The sequence below is a fragment of the Echeneis naucrates genome, chromosome 15 (genome assembly GCF_900963305.1).
Source record: "Echeneis naucrates chromosome 15, fEcheNa1.1, whole genome shotgun sequence".
Classification (NCBI taxonomy): Eukaryota; Metazoa; Chordata; class Actinopteri; order Carangiformes; family Echeneidae; genus Echeneis; species Echeneis naucrates.
In genome coordinates, this window is record NC_042525.1 from 12,098,654 (window position 1) to 12,119,040 (window position 20,387).

Consider the following 20,387-nt stretch of genomic DNA (forward strand, 5'->3'; position numbering starts at 1 on the left):
TTGCATGCCTGCATTAGCGTTACCACTTAATTTAACTTCACTAATTCTCTTATCTAAAAAAGATTAAGCTAATAATTTTGATGTCAGAGGCCAGATGCCTTCATCTCAGTCCCCTCTGATGAGACTGTAGAGGAGTTGCCCACCGCCTGTGGTGGTATGGCTCAGTCTATCTAATATTTAGACATTTTAATCAGCTTCATCATATGTTTTATTCTGTTTCTCTGTACTTTTTCTCACTTGTGTATGCAATCTTGTATGCAGTTTGCACTTTCCTTTCCTTTGAGCTTTTTTATTGCTCCAAGTTCCCTTTTGTCTACAACAGCTGGTTTCTTTTATCATGCTTTTCTATTTGAAGCTCATTTTGTTCCCTAAGCCTTATTTTGTTTCATATCCCTCACACCTGTTCAGCCCATTCCCCAGCACTCTACTACTCCTCCAGCCATTTGTCTTTCTATCATTTTTATTTATTGTTCAACTAAATACCTCATTAGTACACTTGTTTTCAATTTCATTTCTTTCATCAAATCAGTATTCATACTTTCTTTCTTTTCCATCATCTCCTTCTGTTGCACCACATTTTTCCAGTTCTTCCAGAAGCTCTCTTTCCCTTTTTTGTGCATCATAGCCCTCAACACTCATGGTCAGAGGCATTCTGATTTTGGGTGGTTCTTCTGTGTGTTCCACTCTTGTGGGGAAAAAAACTAAATTGAATTGATAGAATTCCTGAAAATTTGGTGTAAACGTTTGTGGTGAAATGTTGAGGTAATTATGATTGCTTTTTGGCTCTAATTAATTCACATTATAATTAACTGCCATGTGACTAGTTAACTGAGGCATCCAAATGCAACGTACTTATTCATGTTTCTCTAGCCATCCTTATTATCAACAGTCTCATTCTGTCCCCATGGCTTCAGGGCCTCGAAAGCTCTGTCAAGGTTAATGCCAATACATGGACTAAATTTATTTAGTAGAACACTGTGTTGGTCAGACTTGATTAGAGAAACTTTCCCATTCACATGGCCTCCCATGTTGCTGCTTCTTATGCTCTCATTCCTAATCTGATTCCTAATTATCTCTGGTAATTTGGTTTTAATACTGATGCTGGAAGGTCAAAAGGAGAACCCGCTCCTTGTTCTGCATTTGTTCTGACATTTATATAGTTATAACCATGCAGTATGCACTGCCCATGAAAGTGGAGTTATCCTCTGTGCAGGCTGCTATTGTCTGACAATGTTTTTGGGACCGTACAAAGTCAATGTTATTGAAGTCACTCCGGTTGTCTGCTAGCCTTAATCTTTGTCTTATTTTTGAAAGTTTCAGAGACATTTTCATACCATTAGGATAAAATGATTTTACCAACAAAAAGCTATCTTCTGAAATTTTGTCGGTTTCCTGCGTCCCCCACAGCATGAGACCAAACATATTTCTGACAATGGGGGATGATTCTTCCCAGCATCGGCGGTGGTACTATGAGCTCGTTCTGGATCAAGTTGACCCCTTCCTCACATCAGAGCCCACCCACCTGCGTGTTGGCTGGGCCTGTACTGACAGCTACTATCCCAGGCCCACAGGAGGTGAAGGCTGGGGGGGCAATGGGGTGGGAGACGACATCTGCTCCTATGGGTTTGATGGCCTTCACCTTTGGTCAGGTGAGGATGAGATCAAAGAGTGTAAGACATTTAGGGAACTCACTCACTCAAATATGAATTATTGTGAGCTACCACTGGGTTTTTTGGGAATAAACGATAGAATATAGAATGGGACATCACTTAACAAGCTTAAAAACACACCAAAACGACTAAAATATAAATGACATAGCATACATATTTGATTTGTCTATAATCTTTAATCTTTTTACAGATGGAATGATAGAACATGATAGATTCATAGATAACTTGGGAAAAAATAGCCTTTAGTCCACATAATACAGCATGCTTTTTGAGGAAAATAATATCTAGAGATCTTTCAAAAAGATGCAAATTCAAATTCAGGGAAACGGATTCTTGTATATAGCTTTTGGCTGTGATTCCAAACTGGTTATTTAGAGTTAATCAGATTTATTTTATTTGTGTCCTGCCTTGTTACACTGCAAATGCAATCACTGAAATGAATGTGTTAATACATGTGAACAGAAGAAGTATATGTGAACATTAATGAATTAGAGGGTATGTGCCGTAGGCTGTGTGGGTCGCAGGGTAAACTCACCTTCCCCTCACCTGCTGAAAGATGAAGATGTGGTGAGCTGCTGTCTTGACCTCAGTGCTCCATGCATTTCTTTCCGGGTCAATGGTCTGCCTGTGCAGGGTGTGTTGGAGAATTTCAGCACTGATGGGCTTATTCATCCTGTGGTCAGCTTCTCTGCTGGAGTCAGGTCACTAATTATACTTCTATGCTATCTTCTGCATGACTTTCTTTTGGTTTATTTCAGGTTTATTTTGACTTAATATGCATTATTGTATACAATTTGGAATTTGTTTTCATATACATGGTATATACATTTTTCGGAGTTTCTGTTGTCTCTCTTAGGACCTCAGCACACGTTGTAAATGCTTATTTTTGTGCGTCAGGGTTCGTTTTCTGTTTGGGGGAAGACATGGAGAGTTTCGCTTCCTACCACCACCAGGTTTTGCTCCTTGCTCTGAGGCATTGTTCCCACAAGTTGAGCTGAAGGTGGAACCCTGTCAGAAATGCATCATAGATCATGGAGAGGGGAAACAAGAGCTCACTGGTCCCTTGGTACCTGTTACTCCAGTTACCTTCACTCCCATGCCAGTAGACATCAATAAGGTAAAAATCGATTTCATGTAATGAATTGCTATTTTTCTTTTTTCTTATTAAGATCACAGATTTCAAATTTATCCTAAAATGTACCTGATTTGATCCTTTGTGCTGAACTATTCAAATTTACAATGGTAGATTTCCTCACAATTTCCCCATATCAACCTTATAGGTGGAGTTTCCCACACGGCTTGAAGACATCAGAGAAAAAATGGCTGAAAATATCCATGAACTCTGGGCATTGGAAAAGATTGATCTTGGGTGGACACATGGACTTGTAAGAAAAGAGACATCATTCCAGTACCTGCTTTTATATATATATACATAGATATAGATATATATATATCTATATCTCTCTCTCTCTCTCTCTCTCTCTCTATATATATATATATATATATATATATATATATATATATATCTGTCTATCTGTCTATCTAGATAGATAGATAGATAGATAGATATATCTATCTATATATAGAAAAACTTGGCTATCTTCAGTGCTTTTTGGAGTTTTTAAGTTAATAACTTGTAAAATAGGTGAGAGATGAAAGTAAGAGGCACGATCCCTGTCTGGTGGAGTTCTCCAAACTAACAGAGAAGGAGAGGAAACGGAACCTTCAGGCAGCTCAGGACACTCTCAGGTGAGGTCGATGACATCTATCATGCAGTCGACAAAACCTCAAGTCTCCTTAATTATTAAGATTCATTTATCTAATAGTAATTCACTTAAAACTGAGTAACCAATATCTGTTGTAGCTGTTTACTCATTTGATTAATTAATGTTTCTATTTGTTTTTCCAATGGAGGACTCTCCTTGCTCTTGGTTTCCACATTTTTTTGACTGATGAGCAGGCTGCAAAGAGAGTCAAATACTTGAGTTTAACCAACAAGTATGTAAACTTCACATTTTCCTGCCAAATAAGACCCTTTCTGTCAAAGTCACACTTTTGACTATTATGCTTTTGAATGTTATTTCAGGTATGAGCAGCCCAGCAGTTATAGACCTGCCCCACTAGACCTGAGCCAAGTTTTTCTAAGTCCAGTCCACAAGGAGGTGGTTAGCTTGTTAGCGGAGAACGATCATAATGTATGGGCCAGAGAGCGGATCAAGCAGGGGTGGACCTATGGACCCCAGCAGGTTTCTGTTCCATATTTTATTACATTTGTGAGGCTTTTGGTTATCTTGCGTCTTCACTCCAAATCACTCATTAAGTCTTTCCAAATATAATGAATAATTAGGAGTAGTAGTATTGCCTCTATGTAGTTTACACAGAAAATGTACTTGAATGTACAGAAATGTAAGCTTGTTCTGTCAACACTGGTATTGATATTGTTATTTGACAAATATATGGATCCATTTTTGCTATTTGTTTCTGTATTATTAGGATGTGAAAGCAAAGCGGAGCCCATACCTTGTGCCCTACAGTCTTCTTGATAAAAGGACTAGGAAAGTGGGAAGAGAGAGTGCCAGAGAGGCTGTTTGTACCCTGCTGGCCTATGGTTACAGCCTGGAGCCCTTGAACCAGGAGCAGAGTATGTCTCAAAGCCTCCTTATCAGTGTTATCATTTATAGCTCAGTTCACATCACCTCCACTTCTCTTTTTTTTTTTTTCAGCAGAAATTCTTCACAAAAAGAAAAAATATTGCACTCTCTGTACTTTTACCACAGTACCATTTACATTATGGGAGAAAGCAACTTATCAAAAAGATCCATGTTGAATTGTAGTGGAATGAAGGTCAACACGATAGCAACAGTAAATACTTGCTTGTTTATTTTCCCATATAAATCATATTCATTCCACTTAGTGTCACTCTACAACCCTCCTGCTGTAGCTCTTTAGCCAAGAAGCCTCCCTGCCAGTTTGAGAACCACTGAGTTATTTTCAGCAGCATGAGATAATAAATATAACTATAGGACAAACATATCTTTCTTTGATTCTGTTATCAGGCTAAACTGTCAGGTATCAGTTGCATAATTTATCAGAATACTAACAATCTGTCAGCACTAATGTAGAGATACTTCATTTGAATGAAAATCTGCCATAATTTTTACTGTTTTTCTTTCTTTCTTTTTTTCTTTTTGGTTTACAGCCACATCATCAAACGCATGTCTCTTCTCTACTGAGAAATGCAGAGTGTTCAGACCAGATAAATTATATGCTGTGACCTCGGGGAAGTGGTATTTTGAATTTGAAATACTGACAGTGGGGAATATGAGAGTGGGCTGGGCTCGACCAGGCTGTACCCTCAATAAAGACCTCGGCTCAGATGACCAGGCTTATGTCTTTGATGGATTTGAGGTGAGGTGTTAAAAGTTTACAGCTCTGAAAACAGTGTTCCTGTCAACACTGGCCACAGAACCATTCTGTCAAAGCTTCAAATGTCGGTAGTTTTCTTTTTAGCAGGACAAAACCAGTGTTCTCTTAAAATGTTGACACATTGAAAAGACATTCTAACTTTTTTTCTCTTAATTAAATAAAAAAAGAAACAAAAGTTTAAATTTGTTTAACTGGTGTGATCATGGATGAGGCCAGATGATGTATTGCAGAGCAGACAGACAGAATTATGGCCCAATGCTTGTCTCTAAAGTAAATGGCTTTGAACAGTCTAATTAGAAGAAAGGCAAAAATAACAGTCCAACAGAATAGTTAACTTGTTAATATGGAAGATGTTTGTTCACGCTATGTCATCTGGATTGAACAGTAACTCAGTTGGTCACCATTATTATCTTTAAGGTGTATAGCCCTGAGCAAACAGTGGATACAGTGAATTTAGCCAGGCCATATTTTTATAACCAGTGCTTGGGGAAAAAAAAAATCACTGTAAAATTTCTCATTATGTAAAATGGCAGTCGTAAGAAAAGTGCAGCACAGCCTCTTGCCTGGTGATCCTGCCAGCTCTTTATCTTATTTACTCTTCTTCCTGTGAGAATTTAACAGTTGTCTCTTTTTCTGACTAAATTATCTTGCTGCTGCTTTCAGGCTCAGTGGTACCACCAGGGCGGTGAACCCCTGGGACGTCAGTGGCTGAGAGGTGATGTGGTGGGTTGCCTGGTGGACATGGCTGAACACACCATGGTGGTCACACTCAATGGAGAGGTGCAGTTTAATGACAGAGGATCAGAGCTGGCTGCCAAGGACTTTGATACCGGAGATGGTGTGGAGGATTTTTCTACTTTACATTGAATTTATACAGACTTCAGACTGTTTATGGAACTGAAAGATAATACAATCCCAAATTCAAAAAAGTTGGGATGCTTTGTAAATAACAATAGAATGATTTGAACATCTCATAAGCCCATATTTTATTCCTAATAGAACATAAAAAACATATTAATGGTGAAACTGGGACATTTTCCCATTTCATGAAAATTACGAGTTAATTTTAAATTTGAAGGCAGCAGTGCATCTCAAAAAAACATTTTTGGAGTTATGGTTGCAATTCAAAGCTTTGATTTATATTCTTTTCATCTTGTCTCCCATATTTCCTAGGCTTCTTGCCTGTGGTCAGTCTTGGGGTGAACCAGGTGGGAAGGCTTAACCTAGGTCGCAAAGTTAGCACTCTGCAGTATTACAGCGTGTGTGGCCTTCAGGAAGGTTATGAGCCATTCGCTGTCAGCATGGCCAGAGATCCAGCTCTGTGGATGAGTTGGAAGCAGCCTCAGTTTGCCTCCATTTTACCTGATGATCACAATTTACAGGTTAGTCGTCTAGGCTCATTTATAGGATTTCTGTTATCTGCCTGTTTGGTTAAGATGTACGTGATATTATTGATAATGTGGATTATGGGTGGCATCCTTTTCGGGGCCCCAGGATTTCTCACAGCACTCGTTAAGTGACAAGAATGGTAATGAAAATATTTTTTAAAATTTTACTCAAGGTCACTAAAACTAGTGGCTCAACAGATTCCTTATCCAGCCTGAGGGTCTCTCAGCGGTCATTCACTCACCACAGTGGAGGCAGTGAGATTGGATTTTACCGGCTCAGCATGTCTATTGAATGTGCTGCTGTTCTCACCAGCCCTACAGAGGGTGTGCGTCCAGTGACCTCCAACACACTTTCTCCAGGTTTGGATAATATTACATTGTGTCATGTACAGTATAGTCTTGTTAACCACAGAGAATTTGACAAGCCTGCACAGCAATCTCTAGGTTATTCATAACACACAATAAATGACATTAGCAGTGAGGCAGCATGTATAAATTTGTAACCTAGAACAAGATTAACATTTAATGAAATAATAAGCATAAGATCTGGATAGTGCTGTTGTTTGCAGCTACCAAGATTACAGATATTCACCCATAATGACCTTGATGAATTGTTCAATTTAAGCTCCCTAGTGCCTCGCTGTAATTAATTCCCAATGTCCTTTTTAGGAAGGAAAGAACAGGAGGATGTGGACTCTGACTTTGAAGTACTGATGAAGTCAGCCCACAGCTTTGCTGGCTCAAGAGATGAGCTCAACCATAAGGATCATAGCCATGATAAAACATCCAGACTGAAACAACGGTGAGTTGTTCCCTAAACTAGGAAAATATGTTGTGAACTTGGAATATTATAAATAAGTACAAACATGAAAACATAGAGCTTGTATTCAGTAGGCCTACTTAACATGGGATAGGAATGTACTTGTACTGAAACATAATGTGTGTATGCTGTTTTTCTATATTTTTCTGTGATGCGGAATGAAGATAGTATACACACTCTCAATAATGTGTGTTTCCGTTCTGTAAGATTCATGTTGAAGAGGACCAAACCAGGTCTGGTCAGCAGCAACTCATCTGCAAGGCTTCTCGAAGATGTTGTAGTTGACAAAGATAACTATGATCATCTTATTCAGAGCTCGAGAGTAAGGCTTTGATTTTTTTTTTTTTTTTATAATTTATTCCCATTCTAACCACACAACTACAAAACATAAAAATAATCATTGTTATTAAGAAAATGTTTTTTTAATGTTATTTCTAAATACAGCCAACTTCATAAATAACTCAAATGGCAGAAAGGAGAATGTGTTTGGGCAAACACTGCTGCCTCAGATCTTATTTAAAGGCACAATGCCTTACCTCTTTACTGGTCGAGCTATATAATTACCAGCCACACTAAAAACATCACATACAAATGCTGACATATGAATGATGATGTGACATATCTCTATTTCTAATGCAGTATTACTACTCAGTGAGGGTTCTTCCAGGACAGGAGCCATTTAATGTGTGGGTAGGCTGGGTGACGACTGACTTTCATCACTATTACACATCATTTGACCCTGATTATGTCCACACCGTGACAGTCACACTTGGAAATGATAGTGGCAAAGTCTGGGAAAGGTCAGTATGCACCCGATGGTGCGTGTTGTTGTCATGATTATTAAACCTACAATACCAAACTTGGTTACTAAAGAACATTCATGTTTTATTCCATTGTGTTATTAATTACCTACAAACTATTAATTGCCATGTCCCTATCCTTTTTATCAAGTGTGAAGCGAAGTCACTGTTACATGGTGTGTGCTGGAGAGGCAACTGGTCTGTCTCAAAGTCGAAGAAGTGCAGGTTTGGAAATTGGCTGTTTAATTGACACAGCTACTGGGATGCTCACCTTTACCTCCAGTGGTGTTGAGATGGCCACCTTTTACCAAGTAGGTCACACAGGAAAATATCTGGACAGTTCAGATTGACAACTTTTTCCCCCCTCACACATTTAGAATTTAGAAGAATAAGCAATCTCTTATTAGTTATTGTAATTGTTGTTGTTGTTGTTGTTGTTGTTGTTAGTCGACAAAATAGTAAGCAAATGCACAAATAAGAGCTCAAAGGATTGCAATTATATAGATATGTCAGTAATTAAAAAGGTAATTGAAGAAGTTTCAAAACCACTAATATATTTGTAATCTTTCATTCAAGACTGGTGCATTCCCTAATAAAATGAAAACCGCTTAAGTGATACCAGTGTACAAACCAGGAGACAGACATACCTTCAATAACTGTTACCACAATTCAATAACCGGTTGGAAAAATTCATAAATAAGCATAGATTACTCTCCGAATGTCAATACGGATTTAGGGCTAAGCATTCAACCGCCTTGGCACTTAATGAACAAATATCATCATCTCTTGATCAGAAGCTTCATGCAATTGGAATATTTTTGGATTTAAGTAAGAATTTGACACTATAGATCATGAAATTCTATTGACAATATGGTATCAGGGGTATAGCCTTACAGTGGGTCAAAAGTTATCAGAGTGACAGAAAACAATTTTTAAGATTAGGAGAATGAAACTCCAAGTGTTTAAATATAAATTGTTCCGCAGGGGTCTGCATTGGGACCAAAATGTTTTATTCTATATGTTAATGATTTGTGCCAGGTGTCCTCAATGTTAAAACCTGTACTGTTTGTAGATGATACAAACCTGTTTTGCTCTGGCACTGATCTGCAAAGATTAATTCAAGATGTAACAATAGAATTTAACAAAATAAAATTATGGTTTAATATAAATAAACTATCCTTGAATGTTAATAAACCAAAATTTATGTATTTTGGAAATGGAATAAAAAATGCAGAAATCATTTTCTCAGTGGATTGTATTAACATTACACAAGTAAATGAAATTAGATTTTTAGGTGTTATTATGGACAATCAAATAAATAGAAAATCGCATGTTAAGTACGTGCAAGATCAAAGATCACTGTATATTGTTTACTGTTCTCACATATCTCACATAGTGCGCACAAGTTTGGGGAAATAATTACAAAACAAATTTACAAATGTTTTTGTGTTTCAGTATGTGGAATACAATTCTGGAACAGTTTGCCTTAGGAAGAGTGTACAAATATCAAGCAATTTAAAATAAAATATAAATAAAGTATCTTTATATTGTATGACAATTTTGAAAGTGCATAATATGATTTTTTTTTTTTTTTTTTTTTTTTGTATTTTTATCAAAATCATATAAAGATGAGACAAAATTCATTTATTTAACAGCAGTAATGGTTAGAAAACAGGATGTTGAACATTTGGTTATTTGTTTACTGTAACATAGGAAAAGGGGTGGGACTAATAAGTTTATACTTCCACCCTCTCCCTTTCGAACACAAAGTATCTGTATGCAGTAACACATGTAATTATTGTTTTTTTTTTTTTTTTTTTTTTTTGTTTTGTTTTCTTTTTTTCTGGAGGGAAGCCATCTGCATCAATTTTTTTTTTTTTTTGTTTATTGTAAAATAGTTTCTTGTATGATTGCACTTGCAATTCGTTTGAAATAAACAGTACATACAACTGATCAGTTTACGCTTGTTTCACTATTAATCAGGTGGAAGCCAGTACAAAGCTGTTTCCTGCTGTCTTCGTCAAACCCACCACAACCAACATGTTTCAGTTTGAACTGGGACGTGTTAAGGTAAGGGATATTGAATATGGTATATTTATGGAAAAAATATAAATCAATAATTAATTGGGTTGCATACTGGCAAGTAAATGAACAGCTGTTTGATGATCTATTACTCTATTACTACTTTGATTTGTCTTTTGCTTTATGCAGAATGTGATGCCACTGTCAGCTGGTTTGCTTCGCAGCCAAAGAAGAAATGCTACTCCTCAGTGCCCTCCAAGGTTTCAGGTCCAGCATCTCAGCCCAGTTTCATGGACCAAAGTACCAGCCCATGCATTAAAGGTGTTGGTAGATCGGCCAGATGAGGTTTATGGCTGGAGAGTCCAATGCTCTGAACCCCTGCAAGTCATGAGCCTTCAGATCCCAGATGAAAACAGGTTAAATAGCAGGAATACATATCTGTTTCTGAAATTGGTCTTGCAGAATTGGTACACAGGAAGTGATGCAACTTGATGTGCGAGTATCAAGCTGTACACACACCAGAAAATATACAACAGGCTGTATTTGCAAATTTTGAACTTCTTTACAACATATAGTTGCTTTACTTGAATGTATTGCACACACAGGTGTGTTGACATTTTGGAGCTGTCCGAACTTGATGACCTCTTGATCTTTCACCGCCACACCCTCCTCCTCTACTGCTCTTTATGCACCCTTGGAAACACCAGAGTTTGTCATGCCCTCTGCAGTCATGTGGACCAGTCCCAGATCCTTCATGCCATTCAGAATCCATACCTCCCTGGCCTGCTCCGCTCTGCATTTTACCAGCTAATTATTGAGGTGGTGCTTTTCTTTGGGCAGCACTTCTTGACAACAGGAAAACAAAACATACTTGAGATGACAACATGTATGAAATTCAAACAACTACTCTTCTTGTCACTCTTTAGGTTCATCTCAGCAGCCACACAGCAGCATGTCTCATGATGAATCATGAATACATTGTGCCCATGACGGAGCAGACCAGAGAGCTCACCCTTTCCGCCAGGGCTGGGAGTGGTCAACCTCTGGGAGGCATTCCCAGCACCAGTCTAAGCACATCCCTGAAACCACGTATGCATTTCTCATCTCCTTGTTTTGTCAGGATTGATGGGAGTGAAGTAGATGATGCAGTTGAGACAGCCTGGAGAGACAGCCCAGAAATCCCCCTGGCCATATTGAAGAATATGACTGTGGAAATGCTGACTGCTGGGGTATGGGCTGTGGGTCGGGGTGTGAGGGATCCTGTAGGAGGCAGCATTGAGCTTCTGCTGGTCCCTCTACTTAGACTGTTTTATAGCCTGCTGGTAATGGGGGTATTTGGAGATGAGGATCTGGGCAAAGTTCTGAAACTGATAGAGCCCGGAGTCTTCTCCATAAATACTGAAACCAAGGAAGAGGAAGAAGACCTGAGTGGTGATGATGAAAATAAATGGCAAGGAGGCACCAAGAATGACAAGGACTCTTTGGAACAAGGACTTCTCCAAATGAAGCTTCCAGAAGCTGTCAAACTTGAGGTGAGCAAGTAAGCAGATTTATTTGACAGTTTTGCCTTTCTTATCCTACAATGTGTTGTAATTTTGGATTAGCTTCAGGTGGTGTTTTGCAGTCTTAAATCAAATATAAAATAAGATTTAATGAATTTCTTTCTGCTCTCAGCTCTGCCATCTGTTGTCCTACCTGTGTGACAGTCAGGTGCGCCACAGAGTAGAAGCTGTGGTTGCCTTCTCCGACAGTTTTGTGGGTCAGCTGCAGGAGAACCAACACTTTCGCTACAACCATGTAATGCAGGCACTCAACATGTCTGCTGCCTTAACTGCCCGCAAGACCAAGGAGTTCCGCTCACCTCCCCAGGAGCAGGTTGAATGCGCTGAAATCAAATTAGAAATATTGGGAGAGGGTTAAGGTGTAGCTAAAGTTCTGGTTTCTGCTCTGTGCCTACTATGTATGGTCTCCACTATGCGTGTTATCTATCTGCCTTCAGATGAACATGATGCTGAGCTTCAGGGATGATGAACAGCTGGAGAACTGTCCATGTCCAGAGGAAATCCAGCAACGTTTGAGAGATTTCCATCACCTCCTTAACACACACTGTGGTTGGATTCATTATTAATCTTCATTGAGATCAAGGAATGGGCTTTCCACGATTGCCATTGAGCTGGTCTTATCTTATTTTGCTGTTCTTGTTATTGCAGGGATTGATTTGGACAGTGGCTTGGAAGATAAAGAGGATGCTGAGATGTCTTTAAAAGATAGACTTCTCTGTCTGTTGGTGAGATTCACAGGGCTCAGGAAGACACCCATAGAGACACAGAGCTCTATATCTCAAGGTGCAAATAATTACATGTTTGTTGTGAAATCCTTGCATTTTTGCCACTATGCCTTTGTATTTAAAAAAAAAATTATCACCTTAGCATTTTCTTGATTTTTATGAATTACATAAAAACACCCTTAATTAACTTACTTGTGCCTGCAATTTTTTACATTTAGTAAGAATAATATATAGACATATCTGGACTGTAATGAGGAGTGAAGAAATTAGAAATCAGGGATCAGGAATCAGGATATCAACTTTTAACCTCACATAATTGTTATATTCAATTAGAGGATGGCATTTATACTGCAGCTGGCCCAACTTGTTTTAGGATTATTTCCAAAAAACAACATATGTGAAATGTGTAACTGAACAATGTTTTATCCTCACATAGTTCATAGCGTTCCTGTCTTTCACTTAGTCTATTTTTACCTACTGGTACTTCCTCAGAGTCCCTCAAAAAGTTGATATCTGGGACAATGGTGTCTTGGGCGCAGGAGAGTGAGTTGGAAGACCCTGAACTGGTTAGAGCTATCTTCACGTTGCTGCACCAACAGTATCAGGGTCTTGGGGGCCAAATGGCAGAACCGCTCTGCAGGGCCTATACAATCAGCCAGGTGTCAATAGAGGACACTGTGACTCTCTTGTCCTCCCTAGGACAAATCCGCTCTCTCCTCAGTGTCCGCATGGGGAAAGCAGAAGAAAGGCTGATGATCAGAAGACTAGGGTATGTTAAGATTGACATTTGGAATTGTAAAGAAATTTTCAACTTTTGACAACTTTTGGCCAGTGATTAGTTTTTCTGACACATATGCATCATGATATTGTCTGTGAAGCTTTTGTCTTTTTTTTTTTTTTTTTTTGGGGGTGGGGTGGGGTACAGAGACATCATGAATAATAAAGTTTTCTACCAACACCCTAATCTCATGAGGACACTGGGGATGCATGAGACTGTCATGGAGGTGATGGTCAATGTTTTAGGAGAAGGGGAATTGAAGGTGAGAGACAAATATAATAGGGGGCATTTTCACCCACCATCCATCATACATTTATTTTGCTTATGTGTTTATATACATAAACACGCACACACATCTATCTCCATCTTATATATAGAAACTGTCTTTGTTAGCTGGATATGCCAACAGTGTATTGGTTTTGATGAAATCCGCCAAAGTAAATATTTGTTCATATGTGCATCAGTAATTTGGGAAAACTCTATAGAGGACATGAAAGTGCAGTACATAAATGTCTTTTTATTAGGAGATTACATTTCCCAAGATGGTAGCCAGCTGCTGTCGGTTCCTGTGTTATTTTTGCCGGATCAGCCGTCACAATCAAGGAGCCCTGTTTGATCATCTCAGCTACCTTTTGGAGAATGGCAGTGTTGGACTTGGTAAATCATATTCTTACAAATATTATATTCTTACAAGTATGTGTCTAATTGATGTGCAAAGTAACTGAAAGCCCTGTAGAATCAAAGAAATAAGGGAACAATAGCCATTCATGCACCAAAAGACTTGATTTGTCGAACATAAAACTGACAGATTTTTAAATTCATTCCATTTTGGCAGTTGTGAACTGCGCTTTTAGTTTGTACGGCTGCTGTAAAAGCTTGAAAGTTGAAGGTTTTGGCAGAACAGACTGCTGAATAAAAATTTATTGCAGCAGTGTTGTACTGAATTGCATGGGCTTACTCTTACTGAGACATTATTTTGAACATAGTGAAACAGGGTAGTAAAAAGTTCTTGTTGGAGGTGTTCTTGACATTGAGAGAGAAATTTGGGCTGTACCCTGTGAAGGTATTGTCCACAAGAAGCCCCAACATCCCGACCTAAGTGGTTCATGAGATGGTGTTCTGATAGTTTTATGCCTTTGTCCCTTAGCTTCACCATCCATGCGTGGAGCTACTCCTCTAGATGTGGCAGCAGCCTCTGTAATGGATAATAATGAACTGGCTTTAGCACTGAAGGAACCTGACCTAGAGAAGGTGAATTAATTTTCTGTGCCTGGCTCTACTGCTCTTGGTGTCTCCATTATGTCATCTATAAATGCTCTCTGCAACAGACATGGTTTACTAATCACTAAATACAATTACAGGGGCCATTATATGATGACAATACAAATTACTTTCTCTGTTGCTGCAATATTTTAGTGTCAATTGAAGATAATATAATCTCATTTAAACTAAAGGTGGTGCAGTACCTTGCTGGCTGTGGTCTCCAGAGCTGTCCATTGCTAGTGGCTAAAGGCTATCCTGATCTTGGGTGGAATCCCGTGGAGGGCGAGCGTTACCTGGATTTTCTCCGTTTTGCTGTTTTCTGTAATGGTAACCTGCCAGTGTTGCTAACAGACTTCATTTCAGATGATATTTTATGTTTTTAAATGGCAGACTTTTGCACTGCAGTTGTTGCATTGCAAAAGTTGTTAAACATTTATATCGTTTTGATTCAAGTCAGTTGTTCTAGTTGGAAATTTACTTCTGCATGTAAAGGTTTTCATATCAGGACACAAATATGGTAAGCTTGGTTATTTTTCAAGTCAACCATCAGTCTTTATTATTTGGCAGCAAGATTACAAAGGAAGAAGCTCAAAATTAAAAAGCCATTCTGCTGCTTAAGCAAGCTACTTAGAATATAGTCCTCTCCAAATGTATTGGAATGCCAGGGCCAATTTCTTTGTTTGTTGTTGACTGAAGACATTTGGGTTTAAGATGAGAAGATGAATCAGAAGAGTTCAGAATTTCAGCTTTTATTTCCTGGTATTTACATGTGTTAAACAACTTATGACATACAACCTTTTATATCATACCACCCCATTTTTAGGTGAGCAAAAGTAAAGAAACGGATATTCTTAATGTAAATGACATTTAATATTTGGTTGGATAACCCTTCCTTGCAATAACTGCATCAAACCTGTGACCCACTGACATCATCAAACTCTTGTATTCTTCATTTGTGATGCCTTTCCAGGCTTCCAGGCTTTTTACAGGTGATTGACTTGGCTGGTCTAAAGCCTTCCACCTTTTTCCCCCTAATGAAATCTTTTGTTTTGTTGGCAGTGTGTTTTGGGCCATTGTCCTGCTGCATGACAAACTTCTTCCCAATTACAGTAGTTTGGATGCATTTCTCTCTCCACAGGCAGACAAAATATTTCTGTAGACTTCTAAATTCATTCTGAAGCTACCATAATGAGTTACATAATCACTAAATATTACCATCATGAGTTACATAATCACTAAATATTAATAAGCCGTTCTAGAAGCAGCCATGCAAGAGTAAGCCATGACACTACCTCCACCATGCTTCTTGCATGCATCTTGGTCTCATCAGTTCATAAGACTTTGTTCTGGATCTTTTGTGGCTCATCTCTGTACCTTGAAAATTCCGATTCTTACTGCTGATGGATGGCTTGCCTCTATATTTCTGCTCCTAAAATATTCTTCAGACGGTGGATTGAGATTCCTTCACATCTGGACTGTGGAGGAATTGGTGATGTCATTGACTAATGTTTTTTGGTTTTTCTTCACAGCTCTCACAATGTGTCTGTCATCAACTGCAGTTGTTTTCCTTGGCCGACCTGTTCGATGTCTGTTGTGCAGTACACTAGTGGTTTCTCTCTTTTTCAGGATATTCCAAATTGTTGTGCTGGCTATGCCCAATGCTTCTCCAATTTTCTTTATTTTCTCAGCTTCAAAATGGCTCCATAGACAGCGCTCTCCTCTTCATGCTGGTTTATCCTTTTTAACAAGAAATGTAGTTTTTACAGGTGAAACCCGAGGCTAAAACCAAGCGTAGTCATTCAGAGCTATTTAATGTTTAATCAGTCAATCTAAAAGACAACCCCTGGGCAACAACAAACACCTGTCAGTTACATGTTCCAGTAGTTTGGCTCACTTGAAAAATAGGTGGGTTCAAACAAAAGGTTGTATGTCCTAAACATATCTAGATGTAAAAAGCAGGAAATAAAAGCTGAAATTCTGAATCCTTTTCCCATATTCATCTTTTGATGAATGTTAAACCCAAATGTGTACAGTGAACAACAAAAACAAAAAAGCTGGCCTTCCCGTTCCAACACTTTTGGAGGGGACTGTAGGTACTTTTCTATTTTTTCTACTATTGATTTCCCTTACTCTCAAGAGGTGCCCAGAGGACATCAGTTCAAATTATCCCTTTGTGAATAGCTCTTTACCACCTTTCTTGATTTATTTTTATTTTGTGTCTATCCAGTTCTATCTATATATATATATATATATATATATATATATGGATATTTGATCCTCCTGTTCTAAACACCCAATGACAATCTCTTTGCCATTGAATTTCTTTTGTTAGTGAATTTGTAAATATTTTGCACAGATTAAAACGTGACTGCTGCCCCCACCTCCCCACACACACACACACACACACACACACACACACACACACACACACACACACACACACACACACACACACCCAATATCATCCAGTCCAACAGTGATTGGTCTTTATTTTCTGTGCGGTCTTTGTCCACAGGTGAGAGTGTGGAAGAAAATGCTTATCTGGTGTTGAAGTTGCTCATTCGTCGGCCTGAGTGTTTTGGGCCTGCCTTGCGGGGTGATGGTGGCGATGGTCTGCTATCAGCCATGAAGGAAGCCATCAGGATTTCAGAGGACCCTTCCATGGATGGGCCTTGCACCACAGACCAGTCCAACGGAACACTGTCAGTATGAGATGTGTGTGGACAGATACATTCATACAGATGCATCTCAATAAATTAGAATATAGTTTAATAATAGAAATTGAGTTCGTTAGCTGTTTGAGTGACTTTTTTTTTTTTTTTTAAGAAATAAGCAGTTAAAATGTAACATGATTAAAATGGTTGCGTTGTGAAATTAATTCTCAAAATGAGAGCAAAATTAAATGTGTTTTTGTATTTGCTGGATTTTATATAAACTTCTTTTTGTAAAAGGCATTGAGCAACAGAAAATCAAATATGATCATATTGAAAATGGGCATCGTAAAGTAATTTAATGTGTTTTATTTGAAGAACATTGCATTCAGCAGGAGTTTGTTCACAGTTTTATGTGACTTATCAAAATAAGCCTTTGGAGTATTTATCTGTTAATCTCTTGAGCATTTCATTTCTGGGGCACAGCATCAGTTTTGGCCAGTTGGCAAATAGAGGGTAACTGAGTTGAATTGAAATACAGCTTTTAATTCATTCATCTTCTACCACTTAACCATTTGCGGGTCATAGGCGGTGCTGGAGCCAATCCCGGCTCACACTGGTCAAGGATGGGCTACACCCTGGACAGGTCACCAGTCCATCGCAAGACCAACATACAAAGGCAGACAACCACTCGCACTCGGATTTACGGGCAATCTTAGTCACCAATTAACCTAAACATGCATTTCTTTGGACAGTGGGAGGAAACCGGAGTACTTGGAGAAAACCCACACAAACACTGGGAGAACATGCAAACTCCACACAATACCCAGGCCCAGGAACCAAACCCAAGACCTTCTTATTGTGCGGCAACAGCGCTAATCACTATTCTGCCGTGCTGCTCACCTGCTCTTTTATATTTAGGGCTAATCAATTATTGGGTTGTCTTACCAATAGAGGAATTGATTATGACAGACTTTTGACCATTATGATGATTTCCTGTTACAGCAGTGTGGCAGAGGACCATGATGACGACCTTATTCATATGGGACATGCTATCATGACCTTCTATTCAGCCCTTATTGACTTGTTGGGCCGCTGCGCTCCAGAGATGCATGTGAGTGTTTTAGCTGTCTTTAGCAGCCATTCCCCATTAATACCCACACATTTCTAAAACAGTGAACCCTAATGGAGAAAGTCTTGAGACTGCCTTTTAAAGAATGAGTACTGTAACAATGAGCCCTAAACCAAAGAAACTGTCACTTTATGGCTGGGCCATTATTAGATTGTTCAGAAATATACTGAAAAAGAAAACATTTAATAATGACTCTGGGCATTTTCTCAACAATGAAAGGAAATATCAGAATCAGTGGTTCAATACCAATGATTGCAGTATTCATCTGGTGGGCAGCATATTATATAACAATTTTGAGTAAAATACATATTTTCTCATATTCCATCTTGTTGCCTATTTTAAGTGGGGCTCTGTGCTATCCCTTCATTGCTTTGGTGATAATTCCTAGATTATGAATTATTTGAGTTTTGACTTTGTTTCAGTGTGGCTGACATGAATCAGTAAGCAGTGTGAGGTTCTCAGAAGCAGAGTGGAGAGTGCATTAACATCTGACTATTGTAGGTGCTTGATAAAAATCCCTTAGAGAGGATGCCTTTCTCTTATTGAACACATCCTACTACTGAAAGAAAAAAACTTAATTGAATGCTTTTTTGTAGACAGAATTTTTCAGTGTTTCATCATCCTTCTTCCAAATCCATCTATGATCCTATATAAACTCTAAATGTCTGCCCAATGACAATGTTTTGTTCTGAATTCTTTTCCAGTTAATTCACGAAGGCAAAAGGGAAGCCATTCGTATCCGGGCCATTCTGAGGTCTCTTATCCCCATTCCAGATCTTGAGGGAGTCATTAGCATCTCCTTCCAAATCCCTTCACTGTCTAAAGGTTGAAAGAACCAATCAATTAATCAGTACATTGAGCAAATATATCGGATACATATGAAACGCAGATAATGTCAATATGGCTTTTTTTTTTTTTTTTTTTTTGGACATTGTTTCTCAAGATGGTGTTATGGTTGAGCCAGATCTATCTACAGTGTTCTGCCCAGACCACAAGGCGGCTATGGTTCTTTTTCTGGATCGGGTTTATGGTGTTGAGAACCAGAGTTTTTTTCTCCATCTCCTAGAAGTTGGTTTTCTGCCTGACCTTCAGGCAGCTGTCTCACTTGACACTGTAAGTAGAAAAAATTTTTTGTTTATTCCATTTTTTACTTGCTTGTCAGGTTCAATGCAATGCACTTAAGCATGCCACCAATGAAAAATATCTACTTAAGTGCAACTTTCATCAATAATTTGATTCTTGAAAAATTCTTGTAAAAGGAAATTAAATTAACATTCTCTGGGAAAGACATCATAATCAAAGTACATTTTTCACGTTTGCGTGCTTCTCAAATATAAAAACACCAGTATTTTTTTTTTTTTCCCAAGGGGACATTTTTTGTGGTCAGTCACAATTTTGATTTCTTCTTGCTGCTTCCTGTCTGCTTCTTCAGTAATTGGACTCTGTAAGTGTAACCTCTCTTTCCCACTGCAGGCTGATTTGGGATCCAGTGATATGGCCCTGGCCCTCAACAGATACTTGTGCACAGCTGTGCTTCCCCTGGTCACGAAATGTTCAGACCTCTTTTGTGGATTAGAGGACCATACTTTGCTGGTCGACTCTCTCATCCAAGCAGTCTACAACCTCTCCAAGGCTCTTAGCTTGACGAAAGCTCAGAGAGACACTATAGAAGACTGTTTGTTGGCTGTGTGCAGGTAGGGTTATTATAGGGTCTGATGAAGTCCACAGATTTTGAGCACTGTCTCCATAAGGTTATTATTCCAAAGAATTGGTGTCAGCTGCATGTAGGGATTTCACTTTTCAGTACGTTGTTGTTTGATTACGTTCGATTTTACAAAATAAATTGTATATCTTTTATGGCCAGCGATTTTAATTTTCAAATTATTGGACCATTAACTTCATTCACTCTTTTTGTTTTAAACTCAATTTCTTTTTGCTGTTTATCAGTAGCTAATATTGAGACAAGTGAGAAAATGACAAAATATTTTTAGTTGACCCAGACACAAAAGGGCACGCTTATTCCCACTTATTACATGTGTTGAATCACGATAAATTGTCCCCAATTAAGATAACATTTACCAGATTTAAACTAAATTTTAACAATCCATTGAACATCTTTCCTATGGCATCTTTTTAATCATTTATAATTC

At 38.5% G+C, this 20,387-nt stretch overlaps 1 protein-coding gene across 1 annotated transcript in view; it reads left to right on the forward strand.

Annotated features, from left to right (window-relative positions):
• Positions 1 to 20,387, forward strand: part of LOC115055799 (ryanodine receptor 2-like) — a 60,156-nt gene that overhangs the window by 8,939 nt on the left and 30,830 nt on the right. Inside the window, 33 exon segments of the mRNA XM_029521824.1 lie at positions 1,408 to 1,649; positions 2,179 to 2,371; positions 2,568 to 2,787; positions 2,951 to 3,055; positions 3,316 to 3,419; positions 3,585 to 3,668; positions 3,757 to 3,916; positions 4,164 to 4,311; positions 4,870 to 5,078; positions 5,760 to 5,934; positions 6,270 to 6,478; positions 6,658 to 6,844; positions 7,154 to 7,286; positions 7,512 to 7,626; positions 7,944 to 8,104; positions 8,256 to 8,415; positions 10,088 to 10,174; positions 10,316 to 10,542; positions 10,732 to 10,945; positions 11,053 to 11,658; positions 11,801 to 12,001; positions 12,126 to 12,237; positions 12,337 to 12,471; positions 12,906 to 13,182; positions 13,339 to 13,453; positions 13,716 to 13,848; positions 14,339 to 14,442; positions 14,646 to 14,781; positions 16,970 to 17,156; positions 18,114 to 18,219; positions 18,942 to 19,062; positions 19,181 to 19,350; positions 19,711 to 19,931. Of these exon segments, the coding sequence (XP_029377684.1) occupies positions 1,408 to 1,649; positions 2,179 to 2,371; positions 2,568 to 2,787; positions 2,951 to 3,055; positions 3,316 to 3,419; positions 3,585 to 3,668; positions 3,757 to 3,916; positions 4,164 to 4,311; positions 4,870 to 5,078; positions 5,760 to 5,934; positions 6,270 to 6,478; positions 6,658 to 6,844; positions 7,154 to 7,286; positions 7,512 to 7,626; positions 7,944 to 8,104; positions 8,256 to 8,415; positions 10,088 to 10,174; positions 10,316 to 10,542; positions 10,732 to 10,945; positions 11,053 to 11,658; positions 11,801 to 12,001; positions 12,126 to 12,237; positions 12,337 to 12,471; positions 12,906 to 13,182; positions 13,339 to 13,453; positions 13,716 to 13,848; positions 14,339 to 14,442; positions 14,646 to 14,781; positions 16,970 to 17,156; positions 18,114 to 18,219; positions 18,942 to 19,062; positions 19,181 to 19,350; positions 19,711 to 19,931 (5,757 nt within the window).